Raw genomic sequence first — 25,198 nt, 5'->3', positions numbered from 1 at the left:
CTGAAATGTGCCTGCTGGAGGAGCACTATAGCAATTGTACATAGCATTGCTAGTCTTCCTTAGGCAAATTATGAGCCTGCTAAGCTCTATATACTGTACCACAGCGACCGTTTCCTTCTCTGACTATCCACAGAAGTATGATAACATCTGTGTCAGTACAGAATCACTTCCCTGTCTATTTATACAGAAATCCCAAATACTCTGTGTCCCGTAAATACACTTTCCTTTTAAATTCCCTAAAAGCAACTCGAGTGTCAAATTACTTGTTTAAACATTAATGTGGAGTCCTGCCAAGCTCAGGCTGCCTGCCAGCGGTTTCCATGTTGACAAAGAATGTTTTGCAGTGCACCTTGGGATAAGACCGTTACTACGTGGTTATTTTTTTTTTTTAAAAAAAAGCTAGTAAATCAAGTAGCTGAAAAGTCAAAGCAGGCCGCTCCTGTCAATAGCTTCTCTCTCCGCGCCATGGAGCTGCGTGGTCAGGTTGATAACACGCTCCCTGGTAAGGAATGCGTCTCGCTCCATTTCGGCTAGCCTGACTCTTATTTAGGACAAAATCTAGCTAGCCGGCTAGTCAAGTGATATTTTGGGAAACTGAGTGGATTGTCCCAGGAGGGAGCTACGTTTTTCGAAAGGGTTGGGTCGCTCCTGTGGCCAAATCTCTCCTTACAGCTGTGTGGGAGAGGGGTGCTGAAAGGTATTCTAAGTTCAGCGCTCTGTCTTGCAAGGCAGGTGAAGGAGGGATCCTGCATAAGGCACAAGACAAGGAGTCAGGGATAGAACCTGCTCTGTCAGCCAGGCTGCGGCCTTGAGGAAACTCTCATCTCTCTACCTTTATTTGCTAAATGTAAAATGAGTGCCCTGCTAATTTCATGGGGGTGTGGAGGTGAAATGCACTCATGTTCCAAAAGCCTTCAGAATCCTAGGAGGGCAATAACAACATAATTTATAATATTCTTGTCAAATAACACAATTTTTCTCTTGCATTGCCTCTCTGTGTACTTGTAAAAATTCAGCACCTCCCAGTCACTAATGCCTTCTATCCTCACAGTTCCCTGGGAGATAGGGGAGTGCTATGCCCATTTTACAGATGGTGTGTGTGTGTGAGGGGAAACTGAGTCACAGTGACCCAGTTCACCCAGGAAGACCGTGGCCAAGCCAGGAACAGACCACACCTCTCCTAAGCCCCAGTCTACTCTTTTATCCACTAGTCCATCCAGCCCATCCTCCCAATAAATACCAGTAACTAACCCTCTCCTTCTGCACAAGTCGGTGACCTATTGATTTCTGCCTGACGAAAGGTATGGGGACCAGCAGTAGGAGAGAAGCAGGGAGATGCATGTAACATTGACTTGTGCCGGGGGAGATGTGGACCAGGCTTTGTGCCTTCTGCGAGTCCTGACCCACCTCCCTTCTGCATCTGCGGCCCACCAGTTACCTAGTCCCTCGTATTCCATGCTTTCTCCCATGCTGCCAGTATGTGTGTGTACGTGAACTCCTTAAATGGACCCCTCTAATCTCCCAAGACTCTCACCTCTGCTGAGATGCCTGCAAACCTGGCTAACTACCCAGGTGAGATTCCTGCTTACTGTCCAAAGCTCGTGTGTATCACTGATCTCATACCTCTCCCGTTTGCCTCAGACATCTAGATTGTAATGTCTATGGGGCAGAGACCGTCTTGGTCCTGCATGTGTGTGCAATGCGGCCCTGGGCTCCCATGGGAGCCACTAGGCAGAAAACAATGAACAGCATTCTGTGGCCCGAAGGTTCTGTCCCCCCTGCCACAGCACCCCCTAGTGGCAGCAACAGACTCCTGGCAGTATACCCAAGGACCTTGTTGATTTTTTTTCAAAGGATTAATGTTAATTCAGTTTAGAAAACCCTTTCCTCATAGGTCAGGTTACGGGGGGGGGGGGGGGGGGGGGGAACCTGGGCATGTCTTCTTTTTTCAAGACTAAAAGGTGGGGTGACCTGATACATTTTTCAAATATGTTAAGCGCTTGTATAAAGAGGACGGGGATCAATTGTTCTCCGTGTCCACTGAAGGGTAGGACAAGAAGTAATTAATGTTAGTTAGAATATTTCCTAATATCTATAAGGGCAGGTAAGCTCTGGAACAGGCTTCCAAGGGAGGTTGTGGAATCCCCATCATTAGGGGGTTCTAAGAACAGGTTGTACAAACACCTGTCAGGGATGGTCTAGGTTTACTTGGTCCTGCCTCGCTGTCGGTGTGTGGGGTGGGGGTGGACTTGACGACTTCTCAAGGTCCCTTCCAGCCAGACACTTCTAGGATTCTATGATAATTCCCTTAAATCGAGGGGATAAACAGTCTTTATCCAAAAGCCAGAATTTGCAGCTGCCAGGAGAAAACACGGGATGTTTCTGGATTCCTTGCTCTGTCTGTATCTATTACAACCACAACAAACACTAGCAAAGTGCTGCGCATCCCTCACACCTTTAGTGGCTGGTCCACTAGAGGATAAATACTTACTACTGCTGTTGACTAAAGAAGCTGCTCCTTTTAACTTCACTAGTATCGTCCTGGCCAGAAGATCTAATAATCTAGTGCAGTAGCACCTAGAGGTCATGATGATTCTGAGTGTCTAGGCTTTGAATGGTGTAGACTATTTATGCAAGAGGTCATTGTTGCTTGATAGTTTGACATACTTGATCTCTGGAGCTGGCTGGGAAACTGTTTCCCTGTCCCATTAAGAATTTTTACAGTCTCTTCTCTTCTTCCCCTTCCCTCCCCCAGCACCGCCCCCTCCCCCCCCCCCCCCCCCGGCAAAAGAACCATCCTGTCCCAAACTGGGATGGAAAGTCAAAATCTCAAACTTTTCATTAACTGAAAAAACACTTGTCTCAAGACAACTGAAACCTCTTGTTGAGATTTTAACATTTTTAACTTTTTTGTTACTATAAACTACCTTAAATATCCAAGTAGAAGTTGATTTTACACAGAAAATGGAACTGCTAGTTTTGAAACCGTCAATGGGAAGTTTTGACGATTTGTCAGAACCAGCCCTTTCTGCGAACAGTTTTGGCTTTGACAAATTGGCATCTCTGGCATGGAAAATGTCTTGTCCAAAAAATCCAAACCAAACCTCTTGATGAGCTCCCTGGATCTCTACCCCTATCAGTCAGTCTGGCCAGATACCCTAGGGAAAGTTTCTTGACAGCATTATAGGGATCATCATATGGGGCTGATCTACAGAGGGCTTCAAGTGACTGCCCAGAGCTAGGAAAATCACTGCTTTGTACCCATTGTTCTTTTGTACTCCCCTACCCCCTCTTCTAACCGGTCTTGCATCATACGCCAATTGGATCTTTCAGAGAGATCTTGTAAGAGGGTTGGGAAGGGCTGGATTGCGAAGTAGGCCTAAACGTTGCTTTTGTCTATGCTAGTGGGGTAATAGAATTATACCTAGCTCCCTGTCTCCATGCACAACTGTCTGACTTGCTCACACAAATACTGAGTTCCTGGACTCAACAGGTGCATGGGCAAAACATGTCCAACTCTGACTTGGGCCCCTAAGGGCAGCTGAATGGGTGAGAACAGTCCAGCCTGCTGCCCCATCTTGGTGGCACACTAGAGCCAGATCCTCAGCTGGTGTGAACAAGCATCGCTCCATTGAGGTCAACGCAGCTGAGGCTCACACCAGCTGAGATCTGTCCCTCTGTACCAAGGAGACTTCTCAGGAAGCCCTGGAGCACCAATTGAGTTGCTGGCCATGCTGTGTCCATCATGCTGACTACCTATAAAGTGGCAGATTGGCTCGATGCGTGGAATACCCTTAAGGGTTGGCCCTGGTGACGTTTCAAGCTGTGTAGTGACTGGTGTTGGTCCCCTAACTACCTGCTGTGTAAGGTTTCCACCATCGCATCTGAAGTCCCCATACAATTACACTGCCACAGCAGCAGGCTGAAGAGTGTTGAAGTCATGTCCCCTGAGCGCAATCTCATTCTGTTCCCATTTGATTTCTGAAAGCTGCTTTCAAGGTTTCAAGGATCAGAAAACCTGCCTTCTTATGCTTATGCTTCTTATGCTTAAGCTTATGCTCAAATAAATTTGTTAGTCTCTAAGGTGCCACAAGTACTCCTTTTCTTTTTGAGCTCCTTGAGTCCATCACTAGAAGGCAATCTACTCAGTTTAACAAAGAGGAGGTTAAGGGGTGACTTGATTAGTCTATAAGTATCTACATGGCGAACAACTATTTAATAATGGGCTCTTCAGTCTAGCAGAGAAAGGTTTAACGTGATCCAGTGGCTGGAAATTGAAGCTAGACAAATTCAGACTAGATATAAGGTGTAATTTTTAACAGTGAGCGTAATTAACCATTGGAACAATTTACCAAAGGTTGTGGTAGTAGATTCCCCATCACTGACCATTTTTAAATCAATACTGGATGTTTTTCTAAATGATGGGCTCTAGGAACTGTTTGGGGGAAGTTCTTTGTCCAGCATTATACAGGGGGTCAGACTAGATGATCACAATGGTCCTTCTGGTCTTGGGATCTATAGATCTGTTGTTGATTTAATTTACCTATGCTTTAGATTATATTTCACCAGGCTAGCAATTCCAGCCCTGCAAAACTCTGCTGTTTCAGTTCACTGGAGTCCGTCCTACCTTCTCACCCCAAATCTCATGAAAGCTGCATTTGAATGAATTGAAAATAATTCTCTAAACCTAATGAAAACTACCAAATTTTGCCGCCTCATTAGGATCAAACTCATCAAATTCTGTCAAGATCCTAGAATGTGACTTGACTTGTGCAAATGCAACCCCCAGTTGACTGACGTTTTGATGAGCTTTTCAGCATTCTTGGCTCATGACCAGTTCCACACTTAAGCTTTGCTTGGCTTCAGGTTGTGTTAGGAAGTTTCACAGCACATCCCTTTATAGAATCATAGAACTGGAAGGGATCTCGAGAGGTTATCTAGTCCAGTCCCCTGCACTCAAGGAAGTATTATCTAGACCATCCCTGACAGGTGTTTGTCCAACCTGCTCTTAAAAATCCCCAAAGATTCTACAACCTCCCTAGGCAATTTATTCCAGTGCTTAACCACTCTGACAGTTAGGAAGTTCTTCCTAATGTCCAACCTAAGCCGCCCTTGCTGCAATTTAAACCCATAACCTCGGAGCGTAGGACAAGAAGTAAAGAAGAGCAATTTTTCTCCCTCTTCCTTGTAACAACCTTTTATGTCCTTGAAAACTGTTATCATGTCCCCCCTCAGTCTTCTCTTCTCCAGACTAAACAAAACCAATGTTTTTCAATCTTCCCTCATAGGTCATGTTTTCTAGACCTTTAATCATTTTGTTTAATCATTCTGAATTACAATGGAGCTCTTCTCTGGGCTTTCTCCAATTTGTCCACATCTTTCCTGAAATGTGGTGCCCAGAACTGGACACTATATGCCTGTTGAGGCCTAATCAGCATGGAGTAGAGCGGAAGAATTACTTCTTTGTCAAGGGCTGGACAGAGAGGTTTGCATAAAACAGGAATCAAGTAAAGAGCTTTGGGGCTTTGATAATTCCCCTTTCCTTTGCATACATTTCTGAGATCTCATTCCATTTGTGAAGGAGGAGGTCTGGCTTGGGATCTCAAGTCCCGTGAGAACTGGTGTCTTCAAAGCCACACCATTCTGGGGCTGCTTTGAATGAGATATGAACCAGAATGCATTGGCTGATAAAAACCAAAGGGAAGCACTGGGACTTAGCCTAACCTCCTGAGATACATTTCAGCAATTTTAGGAGGTAGCTCATTTGGAAAAAAGATTTGGACCAAAATGTGGGTGGGTTTTCCTTGAATGAGATCACCCTTGTCGTCTTAGGTAGAGCATTTTTGAAATGTGGTGTACACTGGGGCTCTGCTAATGTAACAATGCACCTACCAGGTCCTCTCTGGGAACTGAATGTGGGACACCTGGATCTAAAAGCAAGCTCCATTCGCTTGGAAGCAGTAGCATAAGAATAACCAGATTGGATCAGACCAATGGTCCATCTAGCCCAGTATCCTGTCTTCAACAGTAGCCGGTGCCAGGTGCTTCAGAGGGAATGAACAGAACATGGCAATTATCGAGTGATCTGTCCCCTGTCATCCAGTCCCCGCATCTGGCAGTCAGAGGCTTAGGGACACCCAGGGTATGGGGTTGCGTCCCTGACCATCTCGGCTAACAGCTATTCATAGATCTATCCTTCATGAACTTATCTAGGTTTTTTGAACCCACTATACGTTTGGCCTTCACAACATTCCCTGGCAAGGAGTTGCACAGGTTGACTGTGCAGTGTGTAAACTAGTACTGCCTTTTGTTTGTTTTAAACCTGCTGCCTATTCATTTAATTGGGTGACCCCTGGTCCTTGTATTTTGAGAAGGGTAAATAACACTTTTTCCACACCAGTCATGATTTTATGAGATGGGGACTGCATGCAATATTCGAAGTGTTGGCATACCATGGATTTATACAGTGGCGATATGATATTTACTGTCTTTATCTGTCCCTTTCCTAATGGTTCCTAACATTGTTTGTTTGCTTTTTTTTTGACTGCTGCTGCACATTGAGCCGATATTTTCAGAGAAACTATCCACACTGACTCCAAGATCTTTCTTGAGTGGTAACAGCTAATTTAGACCCCATCATTCTGTATGTATAGTTGGGACTGTTTTTTCCAATGTGCATTACTTTGCACAAGCCTCTGACCTAGCTGTTGCAGGGGACAAAAAGAGCCCCACCCACTCTTGGCGTGGGTTATAACACTAACTGTGCAGCGCTCATAATCTGACATGGGAATGCCATCTCTCTTCTCTTCCCCACCCCTACCCCCGCATTCTTCAGAAGCCTTCTGGCAGGAAGGGTGGACGATGCAATGCTACTTATAGTGAGATGAGGCAAGGCTTCTCAATTTTGTGTCCTGAGCAGGGCTGAGGCTTTGTGACTGCGCTGAATTAATTCCAAGTGTGAGCTGCTGGGGATGGTTCTGTCCAGCTCCAGGCTTCAGTGGTGCCTTCAGCTGAAGCAGTGACTCATTGTCTCAAGGTAAAGTTATTCCTGGAAGCCTATAAATCACCCCGAACTAAAATTTAAATAACCAATAGTTCCTGTAAGCTGAGCTGGTACTGTCCCTGGATTGTCTGCAAACCACGCCCTCCGGTGCTTACTCAGCACAGCATCACCAGCCGTCCTGACACCTCTTTTCCCCCCTCCCCCTGCCTCCGGGGCAGGGAAGAATGTGTTTCTACACTCAAACAGAAGAGAGGAACTTGAGCTATAAACCAACTTCCTTAAAGCCCCAGCTGGGGGTGTGGGGGGGAAAAATCTCCATTATTACCGAAAACCCTCTTCGGGGACGTAGGGCCACATCCTGAGCTGATGCAAATCGTGAACGTGTGGCAGTAGGATGAGATTTTTCCATTACCTGCTGTCAGCACTCAGACCATCCCATGCTTCTAGACCTGTAAATGCTTTTGTGACTCAGGGACCTCCTTGATGCCAGCTGGCAGGGGGCATTTGGGTTACAGGGATCCAAAGGGGGCAGGGGGTTGTTTTAGCTCACCAAAGAGTGTCACATAGGTTTTTAGCACACCGGTCAGCATAAACTTTGCAAAATGTATGTATGGAGAATGCCAAAGATGTGGGTGGGAAATGTATATGCTGAAGGCCTTGTAGTTAAAGATACCATGACTTGAGACCGACTTCTCCAGACCCCCATCTCCCTGGCGGAATGTTGTGTATTGTGTGTCCTACAATAGAAGTCTCTTCGCATAGGAAGTCAAATGCTAATTTACAGCTTGTGGGGATTTCAGAAGGAAAACTAAGGTAAACAGCTGGAGGGCCAAAGGGAGGAGAGCAAAGCTCTCCGCTGATACCTCTGAGGGTGCAGAAAGATACCTGGGCAGTGGGCCTCTGTTAGGGAGAAGCAAGCTGCCGGTGGGCTTAGAATCATAGAATATAAGGGTTGGAAGGGACCCCAAAAGGTCATCTAGTCCAACCCCCTGCTCAAAGCAGGACCAATTCCCAGTTAAATCATCCCAGCCAGGGCTTTGTCAAGCCTGACCTTAAAAACCTCTAAGGAAGGAGATTCTACCACCTCCCTAGGTAATAAGGCTTGGCCTCAGGAAAGCAGGGTCTTAGCCATCCTGGGTGAAAGACACTGTGAAGAAGGACTTCGGGGTAAGCAGTGCCTTATTAGACAGCCGTGCGTCTTGTTAGCGGAGTTTGGGCTCTAGCCCGTGTTGTGATTAGGTTCTTACAAACCCGTCCTTTGTTCCGAGTATTTGTTTGCGATCATATGAATCTGTTCTTTGTTGAATAAGCAAGAGGAAGTTTTCTCTATAAACAGCTCGAAGCGCTATGCGCGGAGCTGTGTGCTCAGGGGTGGGCAAACTTTTTGGCCTGAGGGCTGCATCGGGTTTCCGAAATTGCATGAAGGGCCAGTTAGGGGAGGCTGTGCCTCCTGAGACAGCCAGGCGTGGCCTGGCCCCTGCCCCCATCCGACCCCCCCCCCTTCCCCCGCTTCTCACCCCCTGACGACCCACCCGAGACCCCTCCCTGTCCCCTGACTGCCCCTAGACCCCCCAACCCTGACTGCCCACCCCTGCGGCCCCATCCAACGCCTCCTCTCATTCCTGACTGCCCCCCCGGACCCCTGCTCCATCCAACTACCCCTTCTCCCTGAACGCCCTGGGAACCCCCACCCCTCACTGCCCCCATTCAATCCCCCTGCCCTCTACCCAACCCCCCCCGCATGCTGCCTGGAGCACCGGTGGCTGGCGACGCTACAGCCGTACTGCCCAGAGCACCAGCAGAGGCAGCCACGCCACCGTGCAGCACAGAGCGCCGGATCGGAGCACAGAGCGCCGGATCGGGCCGGACTCTGCAGCTGCACTGCCTGGCAAGACCTCCCCGCCCTGCCGCCCAGAGCCTTGCACCCACGGCGCAGTGAGCCCGGGAGGGGGAACAGCAGGGGAGGGGCCGGGGGCGAGCCTCCTGGGCCAGGAGCTCAGGGGCCGGGCAGGAGGGTCCCGCGGGCTGGATGTGGCCTGCGGGCCGTAGTTTGCCCACCTCTGGTGGAGGCTGTGGTGCCCTGTTCCTTGAGGAACCGCAAGCCTGATAATTTTGTGCCCAGTGGCTAAGGGGCTGCACGCTGCAGGGGGATGCTTGGAGGATGCTGGCACGCTCCAACTCCTGTCTGTGGCCTTCCTGGGGGACAGCGGAGTCTGCTAGACTGAGTGGGGGGGTATTCGTGCCTCAGGAGGCTGAAAGAACCAGGGAGCTGAGCCCTGGCAGGTACGGGCAACGCTTCCCTGTGCTAAAGGCAGGTGCAAGCCAGGTGCCTGAAAGGCTGGGTACCCCAGGATGCCCTTTGATAGACCGGGGATGCTCCATGCAAATGTGCTTCTCCAAAGAGCTTGATAGAAAAGGATTCGGAACTAGGCAGCTTTTCAATACGGATGTCAGATCTCCCTGTTCTCCTGCACTCCCATCCGGCTGGGCGAGGCGAGGAGGTTGGTAGTTACTTGCATTACCACCTGAGACTGCAGGGCTCCTTTGTGCTCGGAAATGAATGTACGTAGAGCAGGAGACACTGAAGAGAATCTAGCTAGAAAAGATGGGAGGGGAAACCGAGGCAGAGAGATTAAGGGACTTTGTCAAGGTGACACAGCAGGCTAGTGGCAGAATGAGGGTAGGCCACAGGCCAGGGCCTTATCCACTTATGTACAGGCTCGGAGTGTGTACATAATTAAATCCATCATCCCGGAATCTTTAAATCCAAGAATGGCTGAAGACCTTGGAGGATGGGTGGGTGCAATGGTTGTGTAATCCTGGCATGGTGTTGGGTGGGGAGTGAGTGGTAGAGGAGTGAAGCCAGGCCTGAGGAAGAAGGAGGTGGACAGTGGGAGTAAAGGAACCACTGAGAACTAGTGGGAGGGTACTAGGAATTAGTGTTGTGTCATGGTGGTGACTGTCTGCCACGGCCAGTCATACAAGGTGGATGGTCGGTCTCATGGCTGAAGGACAGGACAAGGTCAAATCAGAAGGCCTGGGGTCTATTTTTGGCTGTGCCATCAACTTCCTGCATGAGCTGGTCAGGAATGATGCACATCTGTATGTTGCTGAACATGTGTTTTGTTGTCTTCCATTTGGAACATCAAAATGAAGCATTCATTTTGGATGCAGTGTTGTAGCCGTGCTGGTCCCAGATCAAGAGTGGCAGAGCCTTTCCAAAAGTGTGTGTGTGGCGGCAAAGGCCCCCTCCTCATCCCTCGGAGGCCCCCATCCCCTGCCCTAGGTGGGAGAGGTATGTGTGCAAGAGCAGCCCCCATCTGTGTCTCTGCCCCCCCCAGGCCCACTGACCAAGGCAGGTGGAGGGACCCAGGCTCCTCACAGCTGCCCACATGGCTCTTACCCCGACCCAGCTCCGGCCAGAGGGTGGTGCCTCAGAGCTGTAGCCTGGCCACAGTAAGAGCCAAGCGGGCAGCTATGGAGAGCGACGACGCAGACCCTCCATGCGCCCTGGGTGGCAGGGACACGGGCCAGGAGCTGCTCTCAGGCCCCCCACACTATGGGCAGGTGGAGGGTCCGCATGGCTCCCATAACTGCCCGGGGTCCCTGGCCCGGCTCCACCAGCTGCTGGCCTGGCTGGGGAGGGGGTGGGGGGAAGAAGAGGGGAAGGGAGCGGGGTCCACCATGGTGAAAAATAGATGGGCCTTTCAAAAAGGGGGAGGGCCATGGCTCCCTGACCCTCCCGTTCCGGCACCACTGTCCCAGGTGTTAGAGACCAGCTGGGTGAGGGAATATCTTTTATTGGACCAACTTCTGTTGGTGTGAGAGATGCTCACACAGGTCTTCTTCAGGCCTGAGAAATGTATTCTGCAGAGTAGACATACCCTCGACTAGTCACCCATGGGTGGCCTGTGCCAGCTGGCTTGGGATAGGGGGATGTTTAATTGTGGTGTTGACGTTCAGGCTCAGGCAGGAGTTTGGGCTCTAGTATCCTGCGAGGTGAGAGTCACAGAGCTCAGGCTGCAACCCCAGCCCAAATGTCTTTGTCTACACTGCAATTAAACCGCCCCTTAGGCTGAGTCAGCTGGCACTGGGGTGACCAGATAGCAAGTGTGAAAAATCCGGACAGAGTGGGGGTGGGTGAGTAATAGGCACCTATATTAGAAAAAGCCCTGAATATCGGGACTGTCCCTATAAAACCAGGACATCTGGTCACCCTAGCTGGCTCCAGCCAGCGGCAGGTGCCTAATTGCAGTGTAGACCTACTCAGAGCATCACAGCTCAATACAAGGTGGAACAGATTCTTTAGCATAAGTAGTTAACACATTTCAAGGGGAAGTGGCCCATTAATACCCTTTCCAGTGATAAGGGTAGGAGGGGAAGGCAGCTTGGTGGGGAGGGGCTGTTAGTGGGTTTTAGATTGTTTAAATAGAGACTGGGAGTGGCTAAGTCATTATGCAAGGTAGCCTGTTTCCTCTTTTTTTTTCCTCCCCCCCCCCCCCCCCCCCCCCCCCCCGATGTTCTGGTTTAACTTGGATTTAAACTTGGAGAGTGGTCAGTTTAGATGAGCTATTACCAGCAGGAGAGTGAGTTTGTGTGTGTATGGGGGTGGGGGGGATGTGAGAAAACCTGGATCTGTGCAGGAAATAGCCCGACTTGATTATGTAAAGAGTTGTCACTTTGGATGGGCTAGCATCAGCAGGAGAGTGAATTTGTGTGGGGGGGTGGAGGATGAGAAAACCTGGATTTGTGCTGGAAATGGCCCACCTGTTGATCACTTTAGATAAGCTATTACCAGCAGGACAGTGGGGTGGGAGGAGGTATTGTTTCATATTCTCTGTGTATATATAAAGTCTGCTGCAGTTTCCACGGTATGCATCTGATGAAGTGAGCTGTAGCTCACGAAAGCTCATGCTCAAATAAATTGGTTAGTCTCTAAGGTGCCACAAGTCCTCCTTTTCTTTTTAGATTGTTTGTAATAAGCCATAAATCAGTAACTCTATTCAGTCCATGATTTTTAGTGTCTAGCAGAGTTATGAATTTAAGCTCCAAGGCTCTTCTTTTGAAGGTGTTGTGCAGGTTCCCTTTGAAAATGAGAACTGGTTGTTTTTGGAAGTGTGCACCAGACAAGTGCATAGTGATTGTCTGGTTGCGCCCATGTGTTTACTGAGGCACTTAGTGCACTGGATGATTCCTACACTCCAAACCCCTCGACCCCAGCCCAGAGCCCGCACTCCCTCCTGCCCCTCAACCCCCTGCCTCAGCCCAGTGAAAATGAGTGAGGGTGGAGGAGAGTGAGTGAAGGGGTCTGGAGTGAGAAGAGGCGGGGCCTCAGAAGGGGCGGGGCTTTGGGGAAGGGGGCAGGGCAAGGGTGTTCAGGTTTGTGCCATTAGACATTAGTGGTGCGGCTTTGAGATTCTCTGATTAAAAGTACCAGCTGGCTCTGCTATTAGAAGTTCAGATTGGTTTCTATTGGGTTCAGATCCCCGCCCAGCCCTGCCTGAGAGAAATGTGTTCATAGATGGAGCCTGGAACGCAACAGCCCTGTAAATAAAGCAACCCCTTGCGCTGTGCTCCAGAAAGATGACTTCTGCTTGGAGGTGTACCACCAGGGAAAGTGACTTCTCTTCAAGCCGCGGACCAAGCATGTCAACTGGATGTTTCAAAAGCAGCTCCTAAGAGTTAGTCCAAGGCAAATATAGCTCCCTACACTCCACCCTTGGACTTCCTAAGAGGGCAAAAAGAGGAAGCAAGTTTTCCTTTAAGAAGAGCCATGCTGCTTGTGATACCCTGCCGTCTCATTGCACCGCAGAGCAAAATCTCTTCACACACCTTTTAGTTAGGAGTATTCTCTCCATTTTACAGAGGGGGGAAACTGAGGCACAGATGTAAGCTTGGTCAAGTCACTTAACAGGAAACATATGGCAGAGCCAAGCATAAGACCTAGATTTCTTGGTTTGGAGCCCTGCATTTAACCACAAACCCCTTCATCTTGCCATAAGTTTTTATGGATCGAATCTGAGTCTGACATTAAGGACCTAACAGGCTGGAAAAGAAGAGGGACCGATCTTGCGGTATAGGATTGTTCCCTGCTGTGTGTATATACCTGCATGCCTTATATGGACTGGCTTGCTGCACAGCTGAGCTGGGCAAGTCACCCTTGCTGAAGTGGACAGTGAATTATGGTGCATGTCCCATGCTGAAAAGGGCCGTGGAGTTCCGGGGGAGCAGGGAGGAAGTCCACCGTGATAAAAGAATCACTCTCAACAAAGGCTCACCCAGCCTGGACACCTCTCCACTCTCCTTTGTGCAGTGGGCATTCTCTGAGTGATGGACTGATGAGCCCCGGACCTCCTGTGTTAGTAAGTTCCTGCGGCGTGTAAAGCTCCTTGAAATCATCCAGCTGGGGAGGAAAGCCAGTAAATTGTAGCATCAGAGCATCTGGGGAATCGGAGAATGGGGCTTTGTTCCTGCTCTCCAGCGTTCCCTGAAGCAGGCTGGGACAGTGCGGGGCTTTGTTTAGCGGCTCTCATGTGGTATGCTTGCTGCCTGGTGAAGGATTGCAGGGATTTGTCAATTATGGCTGGATTAGAAAAGCTGAAGGGCTTTTGGGCAGAGGGCTCTGGTAGGTTGAAGGGCAACTGGAGGTGGGTGGGGAGGGGTAAGGAGGTGTGGTTAAAAAAGATCTTCCCTTGCTGGTGACAGTATGAAGGTGTAGTGGTTTGTGTGCTGCCGTGGGGAATGCACGGTGCACACGTCTCATGCAGTCTGTTGCAGACTAAACCTGCTATGTGCCCAGTGCACTTTGAATAGTGATGGCTCTCCTTTTCCCCAGTGCTTTGATCGGACTCTCATGCTGTTCTTAACAGCAGAAGCCAGGCAAGGGTGAAAATTGCCGAGCAAGGTAAATGATGCAAGGAACCCAGCTGGGGAAGGCTCATGGAACCCACCGAAATACAGAAAAGGAGGGGGCAATACATTGCCTGGGGCTGGGGAGATATTGGGCGTGGTGATCCAGGGGATGTAACCTAGTGGAGAGGAATTCATTCCATGACTTTCCCTTTAAATCCTACGTCTATTTTACATGCCTCTAACATACATATAACAGTAATTGACACATCGGATTGAAGCGACAGGGGTTTTTGTTTCTAAGCAACTGGAGAACAAAGGTAACGAGCAGCCAATGCCTAGTTTCCCTTTACCAGGGTTCGGTAATTCTATCTCGGGCCCTGTGTGTCTCTCTCGCCCAGTACACAGGCCTGGATCTGTGTTTCAGCAAAGTAGGCAACTTGCTGTGGGAGGGAGGAAGGGAGCTGTGGGTGTGGTGATCGGAGACTCTGGTAGTTCAGCGCTCAGAAGCCCAGAGGAACTGAAGCTGCAGGGGCCCAAGGAAAACATGATTGTTCGTCTTATGTAAAGTAAGTTATTTTAGCCACCAGGGTGCACGTTAAAGCTGGCTTCGCTTGATCTTAAATGGCCAAATTGCATGAGGGAGCGTTTAAGGTTACTCTCCCCAGATTAAATAGACAAGGTAAAATGCAGTTGAAATCTTTTTGAACATGGAGAGCCCTTTAATTGGGCCAGTGGTGGTAGAATTCAGTGCATTCCCTGGGAGTGTCTGCCACAGGCAGGGTCTATTGGCATTCTGCTTTCTTACCAAGGGGAGGGAGGGTTCAAGGTGCCTTAATTGTGTGTGGGGGGGAATGGGGTGGATATTGGTGTTACTGGTGAATGTAAGATACAGAAGCACTGGGAGAGAATTGAGTCCTTAGCAGTGTCACCAGGTTAAAACAGGAGTCTTGAGATCTTTTATGAGAAACGCAAGATGACCCTGGCAAAAGGAGGGGGGAGAATCTAGTTGGAGCCACCTTTCCTAAGTCGACCGATTGGAGCCTGTTTGTGTGGGAAATTGTTCCTGTATCGGATGAGACAGACCTGGACGAGGCAGGAAGCACCAATTTTACCTGGGATCAGTAGCTTGGTGAAGCTAGATTCAGAACCCTGTGTTCAGCTCAGGATTGGAGCCTCCCTGGCTGAGCAAAAACAAATACCAAGCTTATTAGTCACGGTGGAAGAGCGTGCCCGGGTGCTCTGCAAATGGCACAATTGCTGTCATTCTCCCAACAAGTTTACTGCGAAGTTTTAGACTAGCCTGGTGTGATTTTTCGGAATGCAGGTGAACTTTGGTATCTTAAAAGCCTCTCCAAACGCTGACTGCAGGTAAACGCTGGTATGTCCTGCCAGGTTGCATTGACTTTATTTGTAGTCTAGTAGCTCCGAGGTCTCCTCAAAACCCCGAAGTGGCCTGTTGCTCTAGGTGCTGTACAGACACCTAGTGAGCTCTCATTCCAAATGGAGGGTCGTCTAATCCTTCTCTGGACAAGGATTTAACTGGGAATTGGTCCTGCTTCGAGCAGGGGGTTGGACTAGATGACCTTCTAGGGTCCCTTCCAACCCTTATATTCTATGATTCTATGATTCTAAGAAAGGGATCAGTGTTAATAGTCCTGCACTACGTGGCCCATTTCTGGGCTGATGAGTTTAGAGGTCTGACACGTTGCAGAAAGTGGATGGTCCAATGGTTGAGACACTTGCCTAGGACTTGGATTCAGGTTCATGCCACAGGCTTCCTCCAGGACCTTGGGCAGACTGCTTATTCTTGGGGCCCGTCTGTAAAATGGGCACTGCCCTGTCTTAAAGGGGCGTCGTGAGGATAAATACGTGAACGGTTATGAAGCACCTGGATGCAATGGTGATGGGTGCCATATAAGTGTCTTAGGTAGCACAGTTCTGTTTCATGGACTCTTTCGTGCCAGCTCCCACGATGCTCTGGGCGTATAGCATAGTGATGGCCAAACGTACTGACCCACCGAGACACACATGACAATCTTCAGAAGTTCGAGAGAGCCAGGGCGCACCTGCCGGGGCTTGGGGCTTCAGCCCCACTCCTGCTGAAGCCCCAGGCCCTGGAACGTGTGCTCCGCTGGGCAGAAGCCCCTACCCCACCACCCCACTGCAAGGCAGAGGTCCTGAGCTACCCCCCCCCCCCCACATTTTGGTAGGCGGAGAATAGGGGAGTGTGTGTGGCGGGGGGGAGCTCTGCGAGTGGCACTTACTGTAAAAGAGCCGCATGTGGAACTAACAGCTGAGAGATGAGATTGAGCTGCAGGAAGAAGGCAGTTTGGGGTAGGGGAGTTTGAGGGTGGATTAGCAGCCCCCCCCAGTGGGTTGCTGGTGGGCTTTAATGGGCATCAGAGACCACTGCCTCACAGATTGCTGGCACCTGACTGCCACTTGCTGCTGCTAAGGTTGGCGCTCATATTACCTGCCTTCCTTTTAAGGACAGGAGGGAACTCAAGGTGCAGCGTGAGGAGCAGGAGAGAAGTGGCCCTGTTGTAATATGCCTAACTGCTCTGAATTGTTTTCCCTGACACTGAGGGGAAGTTCTCGCCCATCTGCAATTCACAGGCTTCATTCTTTGGAGAGAAGTCACTTAGGGCCTGATCCAAAGCACGTTGTTTATGGAAAGACTTTCACCCACTTCCGCGGGCTCTGGCTCTGGCCCGGACGCTCTGCCTTTCTCCAGTCTTTGAGAACAGATGTGGCTTTCAAAGGCTACGCCGAGATCCTAGCGCTCTCAGCAAGAGCCGCGCAGGCAAACTTCGTGTGGGGAGCAGGTGGGGAGCGGGCCTGGCTCGAGGGGGGTTGGAATCCTCTCCTTCCACTGTCCAGCACAAAGTCTGGATCCTGGTATTCGGGTAGGTGGGCTGCAGGCTATAGGGTTGTCAACAGTCCTGTATTACCAGCGATGTTGCTTATTTAAATGGAAAATTGCCTGTCCTGTACTAAATCCTTACCAGACGCCTTTTATCCTGTATTTCAACATATTAAAACTATTCTCCTGACGTAAGGTCAGTTTTATTATGACATTAGCTTCCACGGATATAAAGTGTGTACAATTAGACAGTGTAGTAATGCAGAATCGGTCCCATGAACCAATGTACCTATAGGACAGAGGTTCCCAAACTATGGGGCACACCCCCCGGGGGGGACGTGTAGTAAGGTTATTGCGGGGGGCATGAAGGGCCATGATGGGCCATGCTGAAAGGTTGGAGTCAGGAGCGGGCTCTGTCCGGCAGGGGAAACGGACAGGGCTCTGTGCTGGTGGTCTCGGCTGTCAGGACTAGGCTCCCTGCCCTGCCCACCATGTTCCCTGACTGCTACAGCAGCTACCAGCCAGCAGTTATGCTCCTCTACTGGGGATGTTGGTGGGCACTCTGCCAGTGGGGAACAGAAGGCAACACCCCAGGAGTATTGACCTCTTCCCCCACCCATGCCAGACAGCCCCTTCCTGAGCCTGGCCCTTCAGCGCAGCTCCAGGGCACAAAGCCCCATCCACTGACCCTGCCAGACAGAGCTGGTGCAGGGAAAGCAGACTGGGCCATGCTCAAGGGCTATAGTCAGGAGGGGGCCCTGTCCAGCAGGGGGTCAGTACTCACGGGTGCATCTTTCCACTCCCCTCCCGACCCTGGGCCCTGTTCACCTCCCCTGCACAGGTGGGGAGCCAGATGGGCAGGGAGGTGGGTCCCGGCAGCCAAGACTGCCGGACTGCTGCGGGGAGTGGCAGGTTTCCTCAATTTCCACATGGCTAGTATGCCCCACGCCCTGTGGTACTGGGCACCCCACCCCAGCACTATTAGGTAGGTACAGGGTACTCCTCCCCCATAAGGGTGCTAAGAAAAAAGACCTGTATTTTTGAAATAAAATGTTGACAACCCCAGCTGTAGTCAATTAGCAATTATGGCAGTTGCTATGATCCCCTCCTGCTCCTCTGACCTGCCCACAACTTCCCAGCTCCTGGGGAGTGTCGGAGTTTTGTGGTCCATGCAGTGAAGAAGGCCAATGCCAAGAAGGCCAATGGCATTTTGGGATGTATAAGTAGGGGCATAGCGAGCAGATCGAGGGACGTGATCGTTCCCCTCTATTCGACATTGGTGAGGCCTCATCTGGAGTACTGTGTCCAGTTTTGGGCCCCACACTTCAAGAAGGATGTGGATAAATTGGAGAGAGTCCAGCGAAGGGCAACAAAAATGATTAGGGGTCTGGAACACATGAGTTATGAGGAGAGGCTCAGGGAGCTGGGATTGTTTAGCCTGCAGAAGAGAAGAATGAGGGGGGATTTGATAGCTGCTTTCAACTACCTGAAAGGGGGTTCCAAAGAGGATGGCTCTAGACTGTTCTCAGTGGTAGCAGATGACAGAACGAGGAGTAATGGTCTCAAGTTGCAGTGGGGGAGGTTTAGATTGGATATTAGGAAAAACTTTTTCACTAAGAGGGTGGTGAAACACTGGAATGCGTTACCTAGGGAGGTGGTAGAATCTCCTTCCTTAGAGGTTTTTAAGGTCAGGCTTGACAAAGCCCTGGCTGGGATGATTTAACTGGGAATTGGTCCTGCTTCGAGCAGGAGGTTGGACTAGATGACCTTCTGGGGTCCCTTCCAACCCTTATATTCTATGATTCTATGAACCCGTAGGAGTTGTGTACTGGGGTTCAGTGCAGCCTGGGAAGATTTCACCCAATAACGCCATAATTAGACACTTCAGGCTTCCGTTGTCGCCTTGCGTCGCTTAGCTCTGTGCAAAGCGAGAGAGGCTGCCAACTCGGACTGGTTGTGCTTCCCCCACACACTCTGTATGTGTCAATGACACATGTGCAGGGCACTGGGGGGTTTAAACCTCTGACTAAGCACCACATAGTCCTGCTGACTTACCGCTCTTGACCCTCTTCCTCCTGCCCCCAGGATCTATAACTTCCTCATTAGACTCCTAGGGCCCAGGATTCTGCCCTTTTAAGACCATAGGAGTTTTGTCAGTGGGCCCAGGATTCCTTTCCTATATTAAAGGGGACAGAAGTAGTTCAGTCATCATAATGTTGCCCCCCCAAGGTTATTTTTGAAGGAAGCCCGTGCAAATAGTACAAATGCTCCCACAGAAAACATTTGGGTTTTTCAAAACTTTTTTTTTTTTTGGTCAGATCAAAATAAACACATGGTCTTTGTGGCTTCCCTCTTTCTCTCCCGCTTCTGGTGGCATTGGGGAGGACAAATCTGAAAATGGAACATCTCTCCGGGATTTGATGCATCGCACTTAAAAAGAAAGTGCTTTTGACACTGCAGAAAATACTGCCTGCTCTTGGGACCAGCTCTAGGCAATGCTAACCTTACATCTCTCTAGATCCTAGATTTACCGAACTTGATAGGTCAATAGGGTGACCAGATGGCAAGTGTGAAAAATCAGGACGGGAGTGGGGGGTAATAGGCACCTATTTAAGACAAAGCCCCGAATATCGGGACTGTCCCTATAAAATTGGGACATCTGGTCACCCTATAGGTCAAGATCATGAAAACTGTTGGCAACCTGACCTTTAATTCTCCTTAATTAATGCTAGGTCCATAGTAGTACTTACTTGATCCTCCTGAGTTCATATTACTTCAGCACTTTTATCTTCTCACTTTTAGATTAACCTAAAGCCCTAGCAGCCTTAGTCACAGAGCAGGACCCCACTGTGCTAGGCGCTGTGAAAACATAGATCAAAAAGACAGTCCCTGCCCCAAAGAGTTTATAATCTAAAATGAGACAACACACAGATACGGACAAATGGGGGAGCACAAGGAAACAGTGGGACAATGTGGGTCAGCAGAACTATTGTCATGCTTTTTGTAGGCCTTTCTTTCCCTACGACCTCCCCCTCTATTAGAACAAACTCCAAGAGCAGACCCTTCAACTGGCTTTCAGTCTCCTATTGGAGTCTCCTTTTATAATACAGTAAAAACCGATTCAGATAGATGACAGAGCAAAATCTTTTGCAAGTTCCCTTCTTGTAGATCAAGATTGGCTTGGGTTTTCTTTCATTTTCTCTTTCCTCTCTTTATTTTCAATGTTCACCTTTACTGTGTTCCCATCTGCTTCTCTGGCGTTAAATCCGTTGTACACGAACACACTATGCTGTGTGAAAGTCTGGTGTGAAGAGCTTGCTTCAGAGTGTCTATTGGCCAAAATATGGCTTGGACCTATTTTTTTCCTCATGAAATGAAAGATCTCTGTTGTGACACTGATCTGAATGTAGAAACCGCGGCATAATACAGCTGTGGAATGTGGCTTATCAAAGTTGCATGGACTAGAAACTTGGCTTAATGTTTAAGGAAGAAAGAACAATGGGCTGGTTTAGATCAAATCGGAGCCTTTCCCCGGACTCCTAGAATTGGCTCTCTGGACCTGTCTTAAATACATCTGTGGAAGAACTCAGAAGATGCGGTGACTAGAAGAGACCATCTCAGAACTCATTATTGGAAAGTTCTATTATGGTGCAGATGTGGTCGCCCCATCTCAAAAAAGATACATTGGTATTAGAAAAGGTTCAGAAAAGGGCAACAAAAATTATTAGGAGTAAGAAACAGCTTCCATATGAGGAGAGATGAATAAGACGGGGATTTTTCAGCTTGGAAAAGAGACAACTAAGGGGGGGTATAATAGAGGTCGATAAAATGATGACTGGTGTGGAGAAAATAAATAAAGAAGTGTTGTTTACTCCTTCTCATAACACAAGAACTAGGGGTCACCAAATGAAATTAATAGGCAGCAGATTTAAAACAAAAAAAGGAAGTGTTTTTTCACACAATGCGCAGTCAGTTTGTGGAACTCTTTGCCAGAGGATGTTGTGAAGGCCAAGGCTATAACAGAGTTCAAAAAAGAACTAGATATGTTCATGGAGGTTAGGTCCATCAATGGCTATTAGCCAGGATGGGCAGGGATGGCGTCCCTAGTCTGTTTGCTAGAAGCTGGAATGAGCGACAGGGGATGGATCACTTGATGATGACCTGTTCTGTTCATTCCCTCTGGGGCACTTGGCATTGGCCACTGTTGGAAGACAGGATACTGGGCTAGATGGACCTTTGGTCTGACCCACTCTGGCTCTTCTTTTGGTTCAAACTTATATCCATCCAATCACTAGTGGTACTTGTAGGGCTGCTTTAAGTCGCTTAATAACCAGACTTTTCTGAAATGCTGATCTTGAGATTTTTATGCCACTCATCGCTGTGTTACCCAAGATACTGCATCGTGGCATTCAGCTCGCTAGAAATGCTGTACTAGCCAGAGCAGGCTGAAGATTGCCCTTAAAATGCCTTGATTCCACAGCACCACAAGTGCAAAAGCAACTTGCTTTTCCAAAGTGCACCACTGTGTTTGAGAACGTTTTATAGGGTTGCCAACATTATATTTAAAAAAATAAGGGACTGTTTTCTTAGCGTCCCTGCACCTCCCCTTCTCCCAATAGTATTATGAATAATAAAAAGCGGGACTCACCTACGTTCACCAGGGGTATTTCTTGCTGCTTTTTGCAGCACTCAGCAACTCCCGATTGTGTTGTACAGAGATGCGGGGCCGGGGAAAGGGATGTCACTGTTAATAAGAGACTGTTGGCAACCCTATGTGATACTAAACTGAGCTCCTGTTTCTCCTGCCTGGATGCTAAAGACTTCATGGACCTGAAAATTAAGGTCAGTCCCAATGCTCTTGTCAAAACTCTTCTGTCTCCCTTGACTTTTAATGGCATATTTGCAGCCGCCTCTGGAGAGGAGCGTGCTAGAGATGAAATGATGGAGCCCCATGATAAATCATTGGGATGAAAGGCACCAAAAGTATTTGGAAGAGGAATCGGTCTGCAGCCCAACCCTTAGCTCTATGAGGCAACTTGTTTGTACAACTTTACATATAGACACACAGTTGCAATAAATAAAAGCAACTGGGAAAAACTAAGGCATGAACAAAACCATGTCAAGTATGTTGTGACCCTGTTTGGGGTAGGGAGCATCTTCTTTGTGTCTGCAAAGTGTCTAGCTCAATGGGAAACTGATCATTGAGTGAGGCTCCCCTAAGAAAAAGAACCTCTTGGTTTGGTTGCAGTAGTGCCTGACATGCTGTAGGTACATCCCAAACACAGAAGGGCTCTGTTCCTGCCCTAGAAAGTGCAGAATCTAAAAAGGCAAAGGCAGCGTGGGGGGAAGGCATTCCTAAGTTCAGAGATTTTAGGCATGTGCTTACCAATATCCTTATTAGGGGTGTCTTCACTGCAGAGTTAGCTTGGGTTAGACTAGCCTGGGTCTGAGCAGCCCCACTGGAAAGCCCTCCCTGAACTATCATTTCCTCACTGATGCTGTGCTCCCTTGTGTGTTGCTAGGACTTCTGGGGGCACCTCTTTTGTCCGGCAGTAAGCTGAATGGCTCTCGTATTCTTTCTTTCCCAGTGAATTCTGGGAGAACTTGTTGGTCCTTCTAGGCCCACAGGGGAATTGTGGGAAGGCACTGGGGGACTGTCAGCACTTGAGTGACTTAGCCTGCGTCCTCACTGCAGAGTGGGTGGGTTACTGAGCTGAGTGAAAGAAAAAACTAGGCTCTAAGCCAGCATCTCCTGCTGGGAATTAATAGTCATGTTAAAGGTTCCATTACCTTCTCATTTGCAATGGATTTCGAAAACTGTCCATGATCTAACCCACTCTTCTGTAGGAAGTGGTGAGTCATGCCTAATCTCTAAGGACCTCTTCCATCAATGGTCATTCTGATGAAATAAAAGTGAGTGTAAGGTATAGGACTGCAAGTTCAAATTGGGTTTTGCTCCCACTTGGGTTGGACATTTGACCAGTCCAAAAATAAGTGGACAAATTATTTTAAAGCACTAACTTACAAGAAGAGTAACCAAAAATGAATAAGACTGTATGGCCTCCAAAAGGCTTAGCCTTAGATACTTATGTGCAACTACAAAATAAAAACCCCAAGTTCCTTAACTGAGTGAACGGAGGAAAAATATGAAACGGTGACCTTCTAGAAAATGAAAGAATGGCACCATGAGGTCATCAGAAAGATAGGCTTCCACCTATTTCAGACCATTCTTGCTTAAATATTAGACCGTATTTGATTGTGGGCACACTGAATTTTATTTGACCAGACAATTGGCTGGCTTGCCAAGCTGAATTCCCAGCTCTGCCACTGGACAGGTCAACTAACCCGTGTGTGTGTGTGTGTGTTCCTATCCCCCAATGGGTATAATGCTTTCTCATTTCTTAAAGACGTGCCTAGGGCCATGCATTTTGTGGAGTGCTTATTTGGCAGCTCTATTATGCCTTGGAAAGCTTATGCTCAAATAAATTGGTTAGTCTCTAAGGTGCCACAAGTACTCCTTTTCTTTTTGCGAATACAGACTAACACGGCTGTTACTCTGAAACCTGGATAGGCCTTGTTACCACAGATAACCCATCCACTCAGCTGGGATTAAAGATGGCTCTCATCTAATGGATGTTTGGCTCTTGTGAGATGAGTTCGGAGCGAGGAGATCTTGGATCTGGCTTCCACATCTCACTTATCACCAGGCTTTGGGCTGCTTGGTGGAGGGTCGGATCTTGGTGGGGCCCCGGAGACAATTACTCCGTTACCCTAAAGCAGTGTTTCTCAATCTTTTTGATACCAGGGACTGGCTTGCCACTTTCCTGAACTGTCTCAGGGAGATCTCGGGGACTGCCCAAGAGGACATTCCACTACCTCTGAAACTGGATGTGAAGCATGCTGGAAGGGCAGCATGTGGGAAGCTTGTCCTATTGCTGTCCTCTAGATCAGCAGAGCACTTCATTCCCCAAGGCAGCCTGTTTGACTCCTCTCGCACCCGGTGCTAAATCCACACAGCTTTTAAAGCCAGAGCTTATGGTTACATGCAAATTAACAAGTTAACTTGTACATAATGTCAGATCTCCACAGAACTTGGCAGCTCTGATTTTTAAAGTGTCTTGATCCAGGGGTGCCAAAGATCAGTGTGTGCATAGGGTCAGTATTAAGAGTGGGAGCAGACTTCTCCAGAGTGGGTAGATCGTACCTGTGTTGTTTTTATGGATCCTACAAACTTACATGGAAAAAACAACGAAGTCTTGTGAAACGGCTGTCTGGGGGGCCATGTGACTACTGGTAAAGTTCAGTCCACCCACACTACTGCTGTACTGCAGTTTTCATTCAGTTCCTCACATGAGCGTGCCCAGTGACCTGTGCTTGCCCTTGCCTGTTGGTTATTTAAAGTCTGCAGCCCTGAATCAGCATCAACCTTGTTCAATAGGCGATGGATTTTACCTCTCCTTAGCGCCAACAGACTCTGGGCGTATATATACACACGCTATTCAAATAACTGTCTGGGTAAAGGGCTTGAGTCCAAAGAGCAGGGAAAATTGAGTTGGAAATTCTGCCTTTGCCCCATTATGCCTCCTTAGAGCATGTGGTATAGGAAACTCATATGTCATGGATGTTGTATCAAATGCTATTTTAAAAGTGTGAGTGCGTGATTACTTAATAAGTGACATCAACCCATGGCTGCAACTTTGAGAACTAGAGCTAGTAGGCAGCCTTCCAGTGAAAGCAAAGACAGACTGCAAAAGCTTTTAGCAATGTAGTGTTTCTTTGGATCTCCTTTCTCAATGCAGTGTGCGGTGTAGGGGTTGAGAGAGAGAACTGGATTAGAGAAGTCCTTCATCCTGTCTCTAGTGGCCTATTCGTGATGGTTCAGAAGAAGGCATTCCTAATGCAAACTGCATGGATCAGAAGTGAGTAGGTGATTAGGAATGCGGGAAGGAGCCCGGGGTGGGAATCCGTGAAGAGCAAAGAGTAGTAAAACTGGCTGAAAGCGTGACATTTCAGCAAACTCCCCCCGCCCCCAAAATGAAAATTTCCATCAATTTCAAAATGTCAGATTTCAGCCTGATCTAACTCTGTGTTCTCTGTGGATCTAGTAGGTCCGACTGCTTGCTTCAGCCATACCAAATTACAAGGCAAAATAAGCTGTCATGCTCCAGCTAGCTTGCACACTAACCCTGATGAAGCAAAACACTTCTTCCTAAAGCTAGGGAACATGCTTAAGTGCTAATGATTCAGTGATTAGGTTGCAAGGTTGGGATTTTGGAGCTCTGGGTTCAATTCCATGCTCTGCCAAAGACTTCTTGTGACCTTGGCCAAGTCAGTTTAGATGCCTAATACCTTTGAAAATCTAGTCTTAAGATAATGGTGGATGCCTACTGGGATTTTTCAGTTGCACTTAGCTGGGAATTAAACACAGAACCCATTTAGGTGCTTTTGAAAATGTCCCTAGGTGCCTATAGCATCGTTAG

General features: G+C 48.5%; 1 protein-coding gene across 5 annotated transcripts in view; it reads left to right on the top strand.

Moving 5' to 3' along the window:
• The first annotated feature begins 398 nt into the window (after positions 1–398).
• ALS2CL (ALS2 C-terminal like) overlaps positions 399–25,198 on the top strand; it is a 64,357-nt gene continuing 39,557 nt past the window's right edge. Inside the window, exon 1 of one of the 5 annotated variants that reach the window (XM_048837371.2) lies at positions 399–502. Coding sequence is in view for 2 of the 5 variants with exons in the window: in XM_075126065.1 (XP_074982166.1) it covers positions 13,342–13,365 (24 nt within the window). In the remaining 3 variants the exon portion in view is untranslated. Of the gene's footprint in view, positions 503–6,951; positions 7,037–13,217; positions 13,366–14,297; positions 14,422–25,198 lie in introns of those variants that run through there. The other 4 variants (XM_075126066.1, XM_075126065.1, XM_075126067.1 and 1 more) reach the window with 4 other exon arrangements.

The sequence above is a fragment of the Caretta caretta genome, chromosome 2 (genome assembly GCF_965140235.1).
Source record: "Caretta caretta isolate rCarCar2 chromosome 2, rCarCar1.hap1, whole genome shotgun sequence".
In the NCBI taxonomy this organism is placed as follows: Eukaryota; Metazoa; Chordata; order Testudines; family Cheloniidae; genus Caretta; species Caretta caretta.
The sequence above is the reverse complement of the archived record's forward strand: the minus strand, read 5'-3'. Positions and strand labels throughout refer to the sequence as shown.